This window comes from Pleurodeles waltl, chromosome 5, assembly GCF_031143425.1.
Source record: "Pleurodeles waltl isolate 20211129_DDA chromosome 5, aPleWal1.hap1.20221129, whole genome shotgun sequence".
Taxonomy (NCBI): Eukaryota; Metazoa; Chordata; class Amphibia; order Caudata; family Salamandridae; genus Pleurodeles; species Pleurodeles waltl.
In genome coordinates, this window is record NC_090444.1 from 734520131 (window position 1) to 734539019 (window position 18889).

An 18889-nucleotide genomic window follows, 5' to 3' on the forward strand; every position below is an offset into this window, starting at 1 on the left:
TGAAAACCCCGCAGAGAAGAGAAAGAGACAACAACTGACTCGGCCCCAGCCCTACCGGCCCGTCTCCTGCTTCGAAAAGCTGCAAGAAAAGAAGAAACGTGTTCTACAGGACCAGCAACCCCTGAAAAGCCTCCATGGGACTGCCTGCATCACAGAGGACCAAGAAACTCCTGTGAACAGCGGACCTGTCCACAAAGAAGACAAAGACACCATCTTTAAAGGTACTCTCACCTCACTCCAGAAGCGTGAGTCCAACTTCTTTGCACCCGACGCCCCTGGTTCGTGTCCAGAGAAACCAACTAGCCAGAGAGGATCCCCAGTCGACTCCCAACGATGTGTCTACCCTGGGCTGACCTCTCTGCACCCTCACGACGACGCCTGCAGAGGTAATCCCGAGGACCCCCCTGACCGCGAGTCCCTAAGCAGTTCCTAAGCCTGAGAGAAACCGACCACCGGTGCAGCAACAACCAGCAGGCCTCCCTGTGCCCTGCCTGCAGTGCCTAAGTGACCCCTGGGTCCCTCCATAGAGATCTGTCGAGAACCCGATGCCCTGTTTGCCCACTGCACCCGGCTGCCCCGTGCCGCTGAGGGTGTGGTTTTTGTGCCTACTTAGGGCCCCTCCAGTGCTCCTCCAAACCCCCCCGGTCTGCCCTCTGACAACGCAGGTACTTACCTGCAAGCAGACCGGGACCGGAGTACCCCCTGTCTCCTTAGGGACCCACGTTATTTTAGCTCCCGACCCTGTGTTGCTGGTGCTGGGTGTTTGGGGTTATCTTGAACCCCCATTGGTGGGCTACCTATGCACTGGAGATTGAACCTTTAAGTTTGTTACTTACCTCAAAAACTTGTCTTTACTTACTTCCCCCAGGAACTGTTGAAAATTGCAGTGTCCACTTTAAAAAAAGTTTTTTGCAGTTTTAAAGAAAACTGTGTACATTGTTGATTCCATTCAAAGTTCTAAGTATTACTGTGTAAAGTACCCTTCATTCAATCTACTTACCTACTAAACGAATCTTGTGGTTCTAGAAATAAACTAACAAAATCATTTTTTTCTATATAAAAACATATTGGCCTGTAGTTAAGTCATTGAGTGTGTGTTTTAACTTATTGCTTGTGTGTGTATAACAAATGCTTAACACTACCCTCTGATAAGCCTAACTGCTCGACCATACTACCACAAATAGAGCAGTAGTATTTTCTATTATTGCATCTGTCAAGCCTCTTGTGGAACCCTGTGGTCTCTGTGCACACTATATCTCGTTTTGACATAGTATATACAGAGACAGCTTCCTACATGGTATCTGCACCTATTTCGGACTCTGCTGATACCACATGGTATTTGGCAATTTAACTTGGGAATTATGGATCATATTGTTATTAGACCGCTCTCTCAGGACGTGAAAGACACTAGAATTTGGGGTACCGTTTTTTCTCAAGGCATCATTTGTATTTACTGGTGTGTGTCCATTAGATGGTGTAACTCTTTTCAGCCCAGAGTTAATAACTTCTTATTAAAAAAAAAAAAAAAAAAGAAGAACCCTTGACGATTTCCATATAACCCTCAAAGTAAAAGTTAACTCCATGGTTCAGAACTGCTTCTTCGTCCTGTTCACTGAGTCTACCTTAAGGAATTAGAAAGTACTTTGCTAGCAAAGAGAAGAAAGGATTGAATTAATAGACAAAAAAAGCATAAAAAACAAAAATGCACATCTTTTGTGCTTTTCTTTAAAAAAAAAAAAGAATTGTCCAAACACTTAGTTGGAGGGGGATGCTTTTGAGGTGACAATCTTCGTTCCCCCTCTAGTTCCTAGAGGCTAGAGACTTCTAGTTGCAGATTCCTTAAGTTAGAATTTTCCCCAGGTGTCAGTCTGTATCCAGAGACTTTTCTCAAGCAGTACCCTAGCGGGCAGTCAGGTGGCGTCAATTAGCTCCACTTCCATCATCAGCATCGTGCACACCACCAGATATGATGTCACTGGACTTATATAGGTGCCACCCCGGCTCACTGGCGTCACTTCTTTTCTTTTTGCGCCAGCCAGTGCAGGTCTGAAGATGAACTACCACTCAATCACTTTTTGGCTGGTCTTTTGTTTTTTTTGTCTTTTTGTCAAAGATTTTTGAGCGTTAACACTCCTGGTGCGTCGAGGATATTGTCACGCAAGGCAAGGTTCAAGCCCTGCAGATCCTTTTATTGGGCGATGTCCCTGACCGATCTACACCTCGTGTGCTTGTGGTGCTTGGAGCACGACCACAACTCGAAGTTGTGCTCTGAGTGCCGGGCCATGAATTTGAAAGCTTTGAGGGAGCGGTCCCTAAAGCCCCTAATGACTGGGCGCACGGCTCCTGATCTCAGTCGAGAGGAAGGTCCCCAGGATGTCGCAGAACCCCAATTCTTCGTCGTCCAACTCCAAGTCCTAGGGACACTCGGGTAAGTTGAGGCACAAAAATAAGTTGAAGAAGAGCAATCATTCTTTGACTTCACCCCGTCTGTCGGCCAACTTTTGCATCTTTTAGCGTCGTCGTTCCATGCTTGCGTCCTCTGAGCCTGTCTCTGGGTCGACTCCTTGTCTCCCTGAGTTTCTGGGAGGCAGAGCAACCCCTGCCTATCTGAATGAATTTTCATGGGGCTGTGCGCCTCATATTTGGGCAGTGCAACTCTGCCAGATTGCCTTTGGGCCCTTTGGATGGGCTGGGGCCCCCTCAAGTTCCACGCCAGTGGCTTAGGCCTCGGTGGGGTGGGGCACCCATTGATCTGTTCCCGGACCTGAACCGGTGACTGCCGTATCACTTTGACCTTCCCTGCCAGTTACGAGGTTGACGCTTCTGACACCCTTGCCTACGGTAGGCATTGACTACAGCCTCTTTGCCGTCTCCGGCACGTGAGCGGGACCGGCTTTGCGCAACGCCAATTCTCACATCAACAGGGACCTTGGTCCCTAGGTCATATCCTGACCCTTATTCTCTTGGGTTGCGGTACAGTGAGGATTGGGAGGAGTCACTGGACCCTTTGGAATACCAGTATAGGAAAGTAGCACTTTTATGGCATAGCTACCCCCACTTTTTGTGTTTAGACTGTAGTACACTGGGATCCTCCTAAACAGAACCCCAGTGTCAGTGCTCTTTCCCCTAAATTTAGTTGTAAGCTAACTGTTATACCCCACAATTGCCTTATTGGTCCGCCCGTGTAAGTCCCTAGTATATGGTACTTAGGTACCCAGGACATTGGTACACCAGTGGTCCCCCATGGGCTGCAGCATGTATTGTGCCACCCATGAGGGCCTATGCAAACTTTGACTACAGGCCTGCCATTGCATCCTGTGTGAAATGGTGCATGCACCTTTCACTCCAGATATAGGGCTTGACTTATATCATGGTCCCTGCACTCTGACCCTGTAAGTCAACCGTAAGGTAGGATCTTTAGTCTAAGGGCAGGGTGCATGGTTCTAAGTGTGATGGTGCCCCTGCAAACCCCAGACTCCATTCCCTCGGCTTTTTAAGTGTGGGGAAATCTTAAGGTATGTAGTGGACACTGGTCAACACGAGTGGTCTAACTACTTAATGGCTTCCCCGAACATAGGCATGTTTGGCATCAAACATGTTGGAATCATGCAACCACACCGATTCCAATGCTAGTGGCATGATACCATGTTCTCTGGGGTTTCCCTAGGGGATCCCCCAGGTTTGCCTGTAGAGCCTTGCAGGGTCTCCATGCCAGCCTCTGTTGCTGCTGACTCCAGACACTGTTCTGCCCTCCTGCTGCTGAGCCTAACTTTGGCAGGGGAATGCGGACAGAGTGACCATCTTTTTCTTAGAAATAGGTGTCTCTGGGAGTGGGGTGTCTCTAAGTGCCACCAGACTGGTATGAAGGGCACAATTGGTGACCTCTTTGCATAAACAGGTTTGCACCAGTGCAGGAACACCCGTTTTCTGCTCTGGCATGAAACCACAGAATGCACAGGGGAGTGACTCCTCCCCTAGGAAGATGCACCGAGCTCCGCCAGGTGGCCACTTGATTCAGCTATCTTGGAAATCAGATGAGCAGAGGCTCCTGAGAGCATCGGACTGGTTAGTCAAGCTGTGTAGGAAGCTGGCTCTGTATATACTATATCAAAATGATACATAGTGTGTACAGAGTCTGGGGGTTCCCAAGAGGTTTAACAGAGGCTAAGGTAGATAATAATATTGATCTCTTTTGGTGTAGTATGGTCGCGCAGTTAGGCTCATCAGAGGGTAGTGCAAAATATTTGTTGTACACATACAGGCAATACATGAAGCACACACTCAATGACTAATTGCAGGCCAATTGTTTTTATATGGCAAAAATATATATTGTTACTTTATTTCTAGAACAAGATTCAAGTTGCAGGTAAGTACATTTGTACGTAAATATCCAAAATATGTATCAATACACTTTGTTTCAATTTGGCAAGTCAAATGGTTTTCAGAAAAATAGCAAATATCTATTTTAAAATTTGACATACTGTAATTTTCCGAAACAGTTCTGGAAGGGAAGAAAAGGTTAGTACAGTTTTGAGGTAAGTAACCAGACTTACAGTTCCAGTCTCCGGGGTTAGGATGTTCACAGGTTGGGGTTAAAAGTAACCCCAAACACCCACCACCAGCAACACAGGGCAGGCTGGGTGCAGAGGTCAAAGTTGTGGTAGATTAAATATGGCCTTCTATGGAGACTGGGGGCCCTCAGAACCAGATCTGCTTGCAGGTAAGTACCCACGTCTTAGGAGGGCAGACATGAGGTGTTTGTGAGCACTGGGAGTTCACAGGTCAGCACCAAACAAACACCCTCAGAGGCTCAGGGGCAGCCGGGTGCAGGTTGCAATTACAGCGTCAGGCTCCCAGTGCTTTTCTGTAGGGGGGCCCAGGGTCACAAAGATGCTGCAGGCTAGGTCCAGGGGGTCGGTTCCAGAAAAGCACAGGCTGGACAAGGAGGAGGGCTGCCTGCTGTACGTTGCTGGACCAGTGGTCAGATTCCCCAAGGCCAGGGGGCTGCAGGTGCAGGGGTACCTTTCGGCGTTGGGAATCTTCATCCGGTTCTCTTGCGGTCAGGGTGGTCCTCTGGACTTAGGCTGCAGGCGTTGTCGCGTTGAACAGGAGGGGTCAACCCAGGGTGGACCCTAGTTCAGAATCCCCTCGGGGCCAGCTCTAGTCGGTTGTGCCACTTGGACACGGGCCCGTGGGTGTTGGGTGCAGAGTGGGCAGAACTCAATGATCTGGGGCGGTTCTGGGGTCCTTTGTTGGAGTTTCTTTCTGGACAGGGCCTCTGTCCACGGGAGATCTTGGTCCTCTTGTGTGCAGGCAATCCTCTTGAAGCTTTTAAGTGGTTGCTGGTCCTGCAGGATGCATCGCCTTTTTGTAGCAGGGACTTCAGAAGCTGAAGGCAGGTTGGAAGGGCTGGGGCCAAAGCAGTTGGTGTCTTCAGTCTTCTTTGCTGGGGGTCAGCTTAGCAGCCCTTCTTATTCCTTCTGGTTGTCTTCTTGTGGCGCCTGGAATCTGATGAGCTAGGTTCAGGGGAGTCCTTAAATTCTGGATTTAGGGGCGTTAGAGGGTTCAGAGGGCAGTAGTCAACGGCTACTGTCCCTAAGGGTGACTATACCCTTCCAGTGTCCACTCCCTTTTGGGAGGAGGACACAGACCTAACTCTATTGGTCCCTGTCCTCCTAACCAAGATGGAGGATCTTGCAAGGAAGGGATCACTTCAGCTCTCGACACCTTTGGGGTGGTCCCAGCTGAAGTGGTCACCCCTCCTTGTTTTCCCTAATTTTCCCACCAGACTTGTCGCCAAAAGGGGGGCCTTCTCTGTGGGGCGGGTATCTGCACTAGCTGGAGTGCCCTAGAGCTCTGTAACAAGAGGCTTGAGCCTTTGAGGCTCACTGCCAGATGTTACAGTTCATGCAGGGGGAAGGTGTGAAACACCTCCACCCATGCATGCTTTGTTTCTGGCCACAGAAAACAAAATGTCTCTAACCCCATATGGTCAGAAACTCGTCTCTGGAAGTGGCAGGCTGGCACAGACCGGTCAGTCCTGTGCTAGAAGTTTGGTTAAAATGCGGGGTGCATCTTTAAGATGCCCTCTGGGTGCATTTTTTTCAATAAATCCAACACTGTCATCAGTGTGGGTTTATTGTGCTGAGAAGTTTGATACCAAACTTCCCAGACTTTAGTGAAGCCATTATGGAGCTGTGGAGTTTGTAATGACAAACTCCTAGCCCATATACTCATATGGCCACACGGCACTTACAATGTCTAAGAATGGAGTTGCATGCAGCTATGCCCTCACCTGTGGTATAGTGCACCCTGCCTTAGGGCTGGAAGGCCTGCTAGAGGGGTGACTTACCTATGCCACAGGCAGTGGTTTCTGGACATGGCACCTTGAGAGGGGTGCAATTTCGACATTGCCTTTTTCACCCCACCAGCACACACAGGCTGCAATGGCAATGTGCATGTTGCATGTGCTTGGTGAAGGGTCCCCCAGGGTGGCACAATACATACTGCAGCCCTTAGGGATCTTCCCTGGCCACATAGCCCTTGGTACCATGCATACCTTCTACAAGGGTCTTAACTGTGTGCCAGGGGTGTGCCAGTTGTGGAAGCACTGCTACATTTTTAGAGAAAGAACACTGGTGCTGGGGCCTGGTTAGCAGGATCCCTGCACACTCTGTCAAGTCAGCATCAGTATCATGCCAAACGTTGGGGGGAGGGGGTAACCATGCCAAAAAGGGCACTTTCCTACAAGCCTGATGACGTCCCAGTTCCCCCCTCCTTATGTGGGTCACTGCAGTAAGTGTACAACCCCCATCCGGGGTTAGTTAAAGCTCCCCTGAGGGTGGGTCCCTAGATTAGTCTGCAAGACTTTAGGAACCATCTGCAAGTCTCCTCTGCAAGACACTTCTGCAACCTGGACACAGGAACCACTGCTCTTCTTCGCTGGAATCAGAAGCAAGACTGTAGCCTCTAGGAAGGCTCCTAGTGCAACTTTTGTTTCCAAGACATCTGGAACCCCGTGCCCATGCATTCTCCAGAGTCGCTGGGACACTACCTGCACTTATGAAAGCAAGAAGGAATCTCCCATAGAGCAGGAGTGTGGGTAATGGGAATGAACCCAGAATACCTAGTTTCACCAAAACAAGATGGTGAAACCCTTCCACAACTGTCCATTTAAGATGGCCACACTTAGGTGTACCCCAAGCCTGCAGGTATGACATGCCTTCTGGATACATAATTTCCTTCTTGCTCTGGTGTCAGATGGGCCTCAGGTCTGGGGGAAGCCATGGTCGCATAACAAAGGGTGGCAGAGACTTTGAAGCCTCTAGCCCAGATATGCTAAATTGTTAGCCATCCTGCTGGCAGAGGTGATAACACGTTCTGCCAAGATGGCATTGTTTCTGGCCTCTAAGAGAATATGCTCTCTCAAGCAGGGGGTCAGAAACTCGTCTGTGGTGGAAGGCTGGACTGTACCCGTCAGCCAGCACACTACAGGGCTGGTTTGGTTTCAAGGAGCACCTCTAAGGTACCCTCTGGGTTCATGTCCGAATAAATCTGCCATCAGTACTGATTTATTAAGGCGAGGTGTTTGATACCAAACAACCAGTATCTTCATTCAAGCCATCGCATAGCTTGGTAACTTGTAGTGACCAGTGCCCAGTATATGGTCTCAACATAGCTTCCTGAACACTTGCAATGCTTAGCAGTGGAACTAGGCATTACAGGGGTACATCAACTCATGCAGTTGTGCCTTCACATGTGCTATAATGCACACTGCCTTAGGGCTCAAAGGCCTGTTTTGGAGGTGGCGTAGATATAGGAAATGTTTGGAGGGCATTGTACACAGGAGAGTACAGTGTTGTGTTTTCAGAATGGTTTGTACCATTTCACACAGCCTGAAATGGAAGTCTACCTGCCATTTGTGTGGAAGTTCTTTTGGGTGGCATAATACATACTGCAGCTCTTAGTGACCCTCTTAAAGGTACCAAGGTTGACATTTACTAGGAATTCCTTACCAATTGAATTACAATTGAGCTTTTACCTTGTTTTAGGGAAAGAGCACTGGCACTAGGTCCTGGTTAGCAGTCACCCAGTACACTACCAATCAATAGCATCAATATCAGTCAGCAAGAAATAAGAATGGCCATGTCAAAAAGTGGTACTTTATTACAAGACCTAACCAGGGTTGGTAAGGACTTTACTTAACCAAACTAAAACTGCACTTTCCGACACTATACCATTGAGTTCTCTCAAGAGCAAGTTGGCTGCGTTTCATGTAATGTAAATAGGCCTCATTACCATTACAGTCTCTTGCTTGTTGGCCTGCTTTCTAAATTACATTTTCCCTAACGTCTGCCTTGTTTAAGCCTCTTCTGCACTGAATTCAAGACTTTATCTTTCTGGACACAGTATTAAATCTAGTTCTTTATTTGAATGCTACAAGTCACAATCGGTTCATTGCATGAGCCTACAACAATTTGAGTAAACTAGATTTGAAATCAGGAAACCTTTTCACCATTAACTGTGTAGTGATAGGGCACGTTATTGTTTCTTCTTTAACCTATATGCAGGAGATTTGTTATGTTGATGTAGCACAAGCTGATTTACAGAGAAAGTAGAATTAACATTTGTAACCGTTACTGTTTTATTAAATTGTCTCTAATTTGTTTTTTCTTCTTTTTAAGCTGGATCAAGCAATGCCATTACTTCTCAGGAGACTACTGCCCAGCTATTGGTGGTTGATCCTAACCTTGTTCATGTACTGGTAAAATTCCTTTCAGGGACTAATCCTCATGGAACACATCAGCACAGTCCACAGGTAAATATATAATAGAATCTTCATCTTTGTGCACTGTTTAATCCCTCAGTGTCATTTATTTAATCACTTAGTCAGGTGCTTTGCATGTATAAACTGTTTGCATTTCACTCAATTCAGATTTTATTTTCCATCATTTGTGATGGCAGCCTTGGAACTATTTGCAAAGTCATCCCCACATTACAGAATGTACTTTCCTCCTCATGCTACGGAGCGTAAGACAATGGCATACTGTTGGCTGATAGTGCACTTTGTGAGTGCCAAATCACAGTAAATGGTACACAGTTTTTAAATGTATACTGGCTTATTAATTTATTATTACTTTTGTATTAGCAAGGACTAAACTACTTTGAGGGATTGATAGTTGCATGTGGTCCCATTGCTGCTGTTATTGTGTTATAAAGTTTACCATAGCAACTGTAAGCATGAAACATGAGTCTGCCTCTCAAGAAAGGAATCTTATGGGTGGTCCAGTATGAAAGGGTCAGGTTTGCTCCCTGTAAACAGATGGTTCAGCCTTTCTGCTCCACATTTCAGTCTTAAAAAAAGGATTGATGCCCTCTATTTAAGAAATAGGGAGTCCTTCAAGAGTCTTTTGATAAAGACTTCTAACTGCAGATTCCTCACCTTTTAAATATTCTCCCAGGCATCAGATTGGATCCGGAAAATCTTCAGCAATACATGTGCAGCCCTATTGGGCACCATCTATGCGCGCTGACATCAGTTCCTTTCTTTTCATGTCAACAAACATAGATCTAGAACTACCCTTTGAGATGTTACTTTAGGTTTTAAAAAAAAAAAAAAAAACTTCAGTGTGAAAGAGACTGTTACCTCCTAAATCTGCTGGATTTAAACTGTGTGAGGAAGATAGCAAATAAACGTCTGTGATTGACCCACACATGGTGTGTCTGTACCCCACGCACCCAAAACCACCAAGGTTTGGCAAGTGAAGTTGTTTGTGGGGAAGCACTGCAAAACTCTGCATTACCAGTTGAGGTCCAGAACCACATTCAAATTCTACTCCTGAGTCTGGTCTTGCGTTAAATCATCGTTTAGCTACAAACATTTGGGTATGTCCAATAAAAAACACAAGAGGCTCTGCTGTGTCCCCCACTACCAATCTCCTTCAAAGATAGGGCATCATCGTGCCTCCAGGTCTTGCTCCCTAAGTTATTTTGCCTCTGAGCTGTTTTCAACCCCTGTCCTATGGCGGCCTGGAAAGGTCAGTCAAATTCCTTTCCAACTACTCCCTGACATGGAATTCAAGAGCATTGAGCCCTTTGGAAAAGGGTTCTCCTCAGCTGCAAGTTTTGGCCCTCTGCCCTGTGAATGACAATTGCCTTCTAGGCTGCTATTCTCACACCTTCCTGGGTTCAGTGGGCTCAGGTGCTCTTTGTGGTTCCAGAAGAAGCCTGTGATGTGCTCTCTCAAGCTGTGCAGGACAGTTGTGATGCAGCCACATTCACTATCCTCTGTGGGCTGGACACTACTACTGATTTGCTTGTCAGGGTCACAGGCACTATTGAGGCCCTTCGCAGGCATACCTGGATGCAGTCCACTGGATTTTTAGGGGACGTCCAGGCAGGTGTTTTTAAAAAAATTTATTTAAACCTTATAAGCATTTCCTGTATTCGGGGTACAGTCACAGTTAGGAACAGAGAGTCAGAACACCAATTCTAGAAACTGTAAGAATGAAAGAAAACCATATAGTAAAACAGTATACATGCCAAAATAGCTGTAGTTGTGATTGAAATGGCAATATATAATCAGGTAATATTACATTTCCCGTTTGCACAAACAAATGACATGAGTGAGTACCACAATATAAAAGAAACCATTGCAGGAAGAAAGGGGGCAAAACGAAAGAAGCAATGAAGAAAACAAAAACCCAGCCTTGTAAACTAAGGACTGGTGAATCAATGTGGTGTGTCTGCTAACTCTTGTAATGTTTCATTAAGATGGTTTGTAGAGTGGTGGTTGGTGGGGAGGGGGACAGGAAGGTGGGCCCCTGTCGCAATCATTGTAGATCAGGAGTCTTTAACCTTTTCTGTTGTGAGACCTACCTAGGATCAACGAGCTACCAAAATCATTAGTGTTGTAATAGTGATTACATCAGAAAAGATTATATTAGGTACCACCCTATGTAAAAGTACCTGCGTTGAGTGCCTCTGCATTAAGCAAGGTAGCCACCAGTAATGTTAAAAAACTAAAGGGTTTATCAATTTGTAATGCCAATACGTTGGTAATACATAACAGCCATAGTGTAAATGTCCCCGGCACCAAGGTAATATTATTAGTAATAAACCTCCCCAATGCCACATGATTTATCACTCAAATATCAGTCTTATATTTTTTTAATTCAGTTATCAGCTTATCAGTTCAGAAAATGTGCAGATTTTAGTTTTGAAAACACATTTTTCAATTTTGGTATACATATACTAATTCAATCAAGCAAAAGCCTGTAGTTTAGTATGCTGCACTGGACACAGGATAGCTACTTCTAGGCAACTGGAGAGCTACCAGTAGCTCACGAGCTACCCGTTGGAGAAGTCTGTTGTAGATCAAAGTGCGCTGTTAATGTGGCAGGAGCCCCGCCAGAAAGAGTTAGTCGCGCAATCCTTGTCTGATAAATCCTCATCTTGGCCAGAAATTAGGCAGCCTTCAATGGCTATTAATGGGCAGTTCTGTAGTATTTTATCCTACACCCGAGTAGGTTTAGAGCTGTGCCACCCGTCCTGCACTTCAAGCTTCATAGTGGGCCCCTCACATTCAGCTCACCTGGACATCTCCAGCCTCCATCTCAGCAGAGTTGGACCTTTAGGGCGTTTCCATAACATGGAAGTATGCTGGTGGGCCAAAATTAAAACTAGGTCCGTAGAATTTAGCATGAAGTTTGGGAAACAATCCCAGTAGGAAGATATCCGGTGCCTAACCAAGATTGCGGATTATGGCAGGGTTAACAAGGGCTGTCACTGATTCCCAATATGAAGTGAGGGTCTGGCAATCCTACACCATGTGTTAGTAGTTTTCATTTTATTGGTTATGTCTGGAGCAAGTTGCCTAGGCCCCTGGAAACATACTACTGATTATTTTTGGAAGGGAGTGTGGGGGGGTCTGGTATACCGTATGAAGATAGCAGTATAAGGTCAGTGTGATCCCAGTAGGAAGATATCCGGTGCCTAACCAAGATTGCGGATTATGGCAGGGTTAACAAGGGCTGTCACTGATTCCCAATATGAAGTGAGGGTCTGGCAATCCTACACCATGTGTTAGTAGTTTTCATTTTATTGGTTATGTCTGGAGCAAGTCGCCTAGGCCCCTGGAAACATACTACTGATTATTTTTGGAAGGGAGTGTGGGGGGGTCTGGTATACCGTATGAAGATAGCAGTATAAGGTCAGTGTGAAGCTAGCGATGCAGTGGGTGCAAAGGAGAGTTAGCCCAGTCCTTGTTTGTCGCTTCCTAATCCTGTCTGCTGCCCTGTGGTTCTATAATGGACAAAGATCTTGTTTAGTTTGGGATAGCAGGGACCGATAAGGGATCGTAATTGCCCTTACTTGGCCAGCTGTGGTATATATAGTCTTTAGGTAGTTATGTTTTGAAGGTTCTAGTTCCTCTCCGCTCCATGCCTGTCTAATAGATACCACCACCGTATCATATAGGAGAAAGGGATGTAAGGGTAATATCAAACTTGTCCATGAGGTCCTGGAAGTCACATAGTTGGGCACGGAAAAACCAGTCCCCCAATATTCATTATACTCCTTCATCCCATGTGTGTAGTTCAGTCGCCTGTGTGCTGGAGATGGATTAGTACAGACAGTGGGAGGTCCTTAGCGTAGGAGAGTTTTGCCCTTGTGCGTTCTAGTGCCAGGGTCAGCGCAAATCGAACTGAGGACAACAAGGGCACCGCCACCTCTGCTCATGGCTGAGGTTGCAGCGTGAGGAGTAAGGCTGCCAGAGGCCTGTGTGGGGGGGAAAATAGCTGTCCTCCAGTGCCTCCACTTCAGCATATTACTCAGAGACACCTGTTTCAATTGCACAGAAAGATAATAGTGCTTCATATCTGGCACTATGTGACCCACCCCAACTCCCCTTCCCCCACCCCAACCTCCCTTTGTATCAGCTGGGAGGCACAATTTACCCAATCCTGTCCGATGGTGCTCAGTACCCCAAATACGCTGAGTCAGGGGGCCATTCATTTCTTTGAAGATGTAAATGAGGAGTGTAGGAAACTGGCCTGGTGTGTGGTGAGCACCTCTGGTGTTATCACCTTATTCCAGGTATCCCCTATTAGAGAGGTGTAGACAGAGCATAGGAAGCCAGGGCTCTTGAGGGAGCTGTGGATGAGCAGCCATGGCTTATCTAGGAGACATGCAAAGCCTATGCAATTTCACTACATCCGCACACCACTCACACACACGAAAGAACCACACAGTGTTGCAAAAATAAAGGTTTTTTATTATGGTAACACAAATACTAAAATACCGTATAGGCAATACTCCACTAACAGTTGAGTAAACACACAATTATTTACACATTATGACGTCAGGAATTGGCATAGAAAGCAATAGAAAACAGTGAAGTAACAGAAAATAATTGATTCCCTAGGGTGAGACAAAACCATATATTAAGTAAGTGGAATGCGAAGGTCAGTCCCCCACCCAAGGAAGTGGAATCTGTAGAGGGGAGCTGGAGGAACTAGGAACCCCAAAAGGTAAGGTACCAGGGTGCCACCCAGCGACCAGGAGAGAAAAGGTAAGTACTTGGTTTTCCCCAAACCCATACGTAAACTTTGGAAAAGGACTGTGCAAGAGTGGAAGAAACCAAAGGTAGATCCTGACAGAAGACATCCTACAAATGAAGGGGACCAAGTCCATTTCCAGTTGGAGTGCACAGTTGGGGCAGGAGCCACTGACCACCCTTTTGGAGATGCAGGACCATGTCAACGGTGAAGACCAGGAGTTAGCTGTACAGCACATAAGCAGAAGAAGAGTTCCAGGAGTGATGCAATCAATGTCCCACATCATAAGAAGAGTTGCAGTCAGTCAGTGGTGTGGAAAAACCACCAACAGGCCTTGGCAAAGGCAAAACTTGCAGATGAAGAGTTGCAGATCTGTCGAAGACCAGGAAGGTCCAGGGGGACTCAACACACGGAGGGGAGTCCCAGGTGACCCTCAGCAATGAGTAGAGTCAGAAGTAGAGGATGCAGCCCCCAGAGGCAATTCGCAGGCACAGGAGTCGCAGTAAGGCCCACTCCGCACACTTGGAGGGTAGAGTCGCTGGAGCAGCAGGCAAGATACTGTGCTTTGCATGGAAGAGTGCTGGAGGCCGGGGCTACATGGAACCTGAAGATCCCTTGGAAGAAGAGCCAACGGGTCTTGGTAGGTGCAAGAGTTGCAGTGCACAGGGGTACTGTCCTGCAAGGAGAGGCAAGGGCTTGCCATCTCCCAAGTTGGACAGCTGGTTGAGAGGACCAGAGCCAACGATTCTTGGTAGATTCAAGAGTTGCAGTGCAAAGGGGTACTGTCCTGCAAGGAGAGGCAAGGGCTTGCCATCTCCTAAGTTGGACAGCTGGTTGAGAGGACCAAGGGGACTACTCCAGACCACCACTTGTGATGCAGGATCCACGCAATTCTGGAGGAGAGAGGATCCACACAGCCAGTCGTCATTGCAGTTGGTGCCTGCGGATGCAGGGGAATGACTCCTTCACTTCAAGGGAGATTCCTTCTTGCTTCTTGTATAAGCTGAAGACTTGTCACCCTCAGAGGATTCACAGCCAGGGAAATGTTGCAGTTGCTGGAAGGAGCCGGAGAAACAGTGTTGCAAAGCAGTCTCTTCACTGGATTTGCAGATTGATTGTTGGTTCCTGGAGGGTCCATTTGCAGTCCCGGTGGCCAGAAGATGAAGTAAACGATTCTTGCTGGAATCTTGCATGGTGAATCTGAGGACCCACCCAAGAGGGAGACCCTAAATAGCCCAGGAAGAGGGAACGGTCACCTAGCTCGATGACCACCTATCAGGACGGGGATGTGATGTCACCTGCCTGACTTGGCCATTCAGATGCTCCCAGGAGCCTCTGTCCACCTTGGATCTGAGATGGCAGAATCAAGTGGCCGCCTGGAGGAGCTCTGGGCACCACCCTTGTGGTGATGAACAGGGGATTGGGGGTCCTTGGACTGGTGCAAACTGGTTTATGCAAGAAAGGCACCAAATGTGCCCTTCAAAGCAAACCGATTGCTTGAGGAGGCTACCCCTCCCAAGCCCTGTGACCCCTGCTTCCAAAAGGAGAGGATGTTGCCTCCCAATCCCACAGGAAATCCTTTGTTCTGCCTGTATGGGCTTGAGCTGGTCAAGCAGCAGGAGGGCAGAAACCTGTCTGTAGGATGGCAGCCGCGCAGGCTGCCTGGGAAAACCCTGCAAACTGGTAGGAGCAAAGCTGGGGGTCTTCTAAGGAGACCCCAAGTGCTTGGAATCATACAACCAATACTGTCAACAGTCTTGGGGTATGATTCTGACATGTTTGATACCAAAACATGACCAAAACATGCCCAGATTCGGAGTTACCATTATGTAGCTGGACATACGCAGTGACCTGTGTCCAGTACATGGGTAAAATGACTTCCCTGCACTTACAAAGTCCAGGAGAATAGAGCTGGAGTTTGGAGAGGCACCTCTGCTCATGCAGGGGTGCCCTCATACACAGGTATTTGCACCCTGCCCTCTGAGTTAGGAGGGCGTGCCATAGAGGTGACTTGCAGTCACCTGGTGCTGTGACCTTAGTGAAAGGGTGCATGCACCTTTTCACTCAAACTGCAATGGCAGGCCTGCAGGCACATTTTGCATGGACTCCCATGGGTGGCATAATACATGCTCCAGCCATGGGGAACCCCTGGTGCCCCATTGCCCTGGGTACCTAGGTACCATATACTAGCGACTTACATGGTGGCACCAGTATGCCAATTGTGGGGTGTACTAAGTCAGGAGCAACCAGATTTAGAGGGAGCAGTTAGAAGGTTAGCAGGATCCCAGTGAACACAGTCAAATCACACTGACAGCAGACAAAAAGTGGGGTAGCCATGCCAATAAGCGGCTACTTTCCTGCAAGGAGTTGAACACCTTGAGTAGCAAAGTAGTAGAGAAAACAGGGAAGAAATATCATCTTTATCTGATAGAGACTTATAGTTGCAGATTCCTTACCTTAGAATTTCCCCCAGGCGTCATGCTGGATCTGGCGATTTTTCTTCGAGCAATACCCTTGCGTGTCAGCAGGTGGCGTCTGTCGACTGCGTTGCTCGTCGTCGTGGTTGCCGTGATGACGTCAGGAGTAGTATATAGACGCCCCCCTCGTGCATTGACATCAGTTCTTTTCTTTCCGCGCCACATGCTGATCTGGAGAAAAGCTACCCTGGCTATTTTTTGGCCGAACTCAACCGTTTTGTCGACTTTTTTCTGTGACACTGTGGTGCGTCGAGGATGTCCCCAAAGACCGGGTTCAAGCCATGCGAGGACTATCATTGGATGATGTCGGTAACAGATCCTCATCGGGTTTGTCTGTGGTGTCTCGAGCTCGACCACGACTCGAAGTCGTGCTCCGAGTGCCGGGCCACGCACCCAAAGGCTTTGAGGGAGCGGTCCCTAAAGCTAATGGTGGCCTGGCACTAGACTCTGCGGAGGTCCCGGTCTCACTTGAGTGGAAGGTATCGGTCGCGGAGTCATCACCACTCGTCTTCTTCTAAATCCTCAGGTCAATAGAAGAAGAAGAAGAAGTTGAAGAAGTCCCAACGTTCTCCGACTTCGCCCCGTCGCTCGGCTGACGTGACGTGGGAAGAGCGTCCGCGCGCGAGGCCTCTGTCCTCGGAGCCTGCGTCTGGGTCGGCTCTGCGTTTCCCCGACTTTGCTGGAACGACCCCCGCCCAGCTTAAAGAGTTTTATAAGGCGATGCGCCTCATATTTTGGGTGGTCCTACCCCGATACGGCACCTTCGGGCCTAAGGTGTTCGGCTGAGGGGCCTTCGGGTTCCGCGCCGGCAGCTTCGGCTCTGGCCACCGAGGTCACCTCCAGATCGTGCGTGGATCCGCACCGGCACCAGTCGCATCCTTGAGCCCTTCCCCGGGACCAGGTCGATTATCGATGCTCCCAAAATGTGCTATTCTTTGGCTAAAAAGCAACCTCCTGAAGGCTTGCGTGCTAATTCCCCCAGTGCAATTGCTGCTTCAACTGCGTTAGCACGCGGAGTTCCTGTCCTGGATATCTGCCAGGCATCTATGTGGGTATCCCTGCACATGTTTGCTAAGCACTACAGCCTGGACAGTCAGGTCCGTTGGGAAGGCTATTTTGGTCACTCGGTCCTGCAGGACTTCCTAGTATGTTCTAAGGCAAGGATTCTGCAACTAGAAGTCTCTATCAGATGTACAAGTTACTTACCTTCAGTAATGAAATATCTGGTAGAGACATATTCTAGTTGCAGATTCCTTGCCCCCCTCCCCGTGCCCCCACCCAACCTCCCCGCTTGCGAACTGATTTCTAGGGACAGGGATTCCCCCTTTCAGGTCCTTAGCTCTGGCGCACCAATCTCAGTGTTCTTAGCGGCTCTGCGCTTTGGCGTGGAAAGTCGTTAAAATAAACTGATGTCACTGTGTGAGGGCGGCGTCTATATACTATTCCTGATGTCATCACGGCGAACACGATGCCCACGGATTCGACCAACACCACCTGCCGACGTGCAAGTGTATTGCTCGAAGAAAAATCTCCGGATCCAGTCTGGCGCCTGGGGGAAATTCCAAGGTAAGGAATCTGAAACTAGAATATGTCTCTACCAGATATTTCGTTACCGAAGGTAAGTAACTTGTACGATAAAGCGACTCTTCCCATCATGGAGAAGGGGATGCAGAGCCAAAAATGTATGGAGCGACGTAGGGAGGCAAGATTTGCCCTCACACACCTTAGTCTTGATATGGTAAACATTTATCCTGAGGAACCGGAATGTAATCGGTTCAAAATGGATGGTTGATCCATTTTTTGTAGGGGGACCCTGCAAGAGCGGGATATTATAGGAATGCTTTCGATATGTCACAGTTAACCCATAGACCAGAATAACGTCCAAACTGTGCCAGCATGGTGATGGCTGCTCCAACGTCATTGCGCACATCTTGCATGTAAAGGAGGAGGTACAGGGAGAGTGTAAGTTGCCCTCTTGAAACTGCAGTAGTGGTGTTCAGTGCAAAGTGTTCAGTGCAAAGTGTAAGAGGCTCCATTGCCAAAGCAAATGGAGGCAAGAGGGGACAGCCTTTTCGAGTACCCCTCTGAATTGCATGTGGCAGTGAGATAATGCAGCCAGTCCTCACACAAGCTACTAGGTTTGTATAAAGGTGTGTCAGTCGAGGAATCCACTACCAACCCCCATGCTGGTCATAGCGGCATATAGATAATCCCAGCTCAGGGAATTGAAGGCCTTGTCAATGTCAGCAGCTTTGACCAGGGCTTTATGGTGTTCACTCAAGGTGGAGTGCATGACCTTGCTTGTGGGACTCAGGGAACGAAGGAATCCCAATTTATTTTAATGAACTAAGATGAATTGATCTTAACATGGGAGAGCAGTATGGGATTCTGCTCAGTATTTTACAGGGAGTGCAGAATTATTAGGCAAGTTGTATTTTTGAGGATTAATTGTATTATTGAACAACAACCATGTTCTCAATGAACCCAAAAAACTCATTAATATCAAAGCTGAATATTTTTGGAAGTAGTTTTTAGTTTGTTTTTAGTTTTAGCTATGTTAGGGGGATATCTGTGTGTGCAGGTGACTATTACTGTGCATAATTATTAGGCAACTTAACAAAAAACAAATATATACCCATTTCAATTATTTATTATTACCAGTGAAACCAATATAACATCTCAACATTCACAAATATACATTTCTGACATTCAAAAACAAAACAAAAACAAATCAGTGACCAATATAGCCACCTTTCTTTGCAAGGACACTCAAAAGCCTGCCATCCATGGATTCTGTCAGTGTTTTGATCTGTTCACCATCAACATTGCGTGCAGCAGCAACCACAGCCTCCCAGA

The 18889-nt window shown here is 47.5% G+C and overlaps 1 protein-coding gene across 4 annotated transcripts in view; it reads left to right on the forward strand.

The window, feature by feature from the left end:
• The window catches only part of BIRC6 (baculoviral IAP repeat containing 6), a 1722273-nt gene that overhangs the window by 1102473 nt on the left and 600911 nt on the right, over positions 1-18889 (forward strand). For all 4 annotated transcript variants that reach the window (XM_069234691.1, XM_069234693.1, XM_069234692.1 and 1 more), the window contains one exon: positions 8685-8818. In XM_069234691.1, the coding sequence (XP_069090792.1) occupies positions 8685-8818 (134 nt within the window). The remainder of the gene's footprint in view (positions 1-8684; positions 8819-18889) is intronic.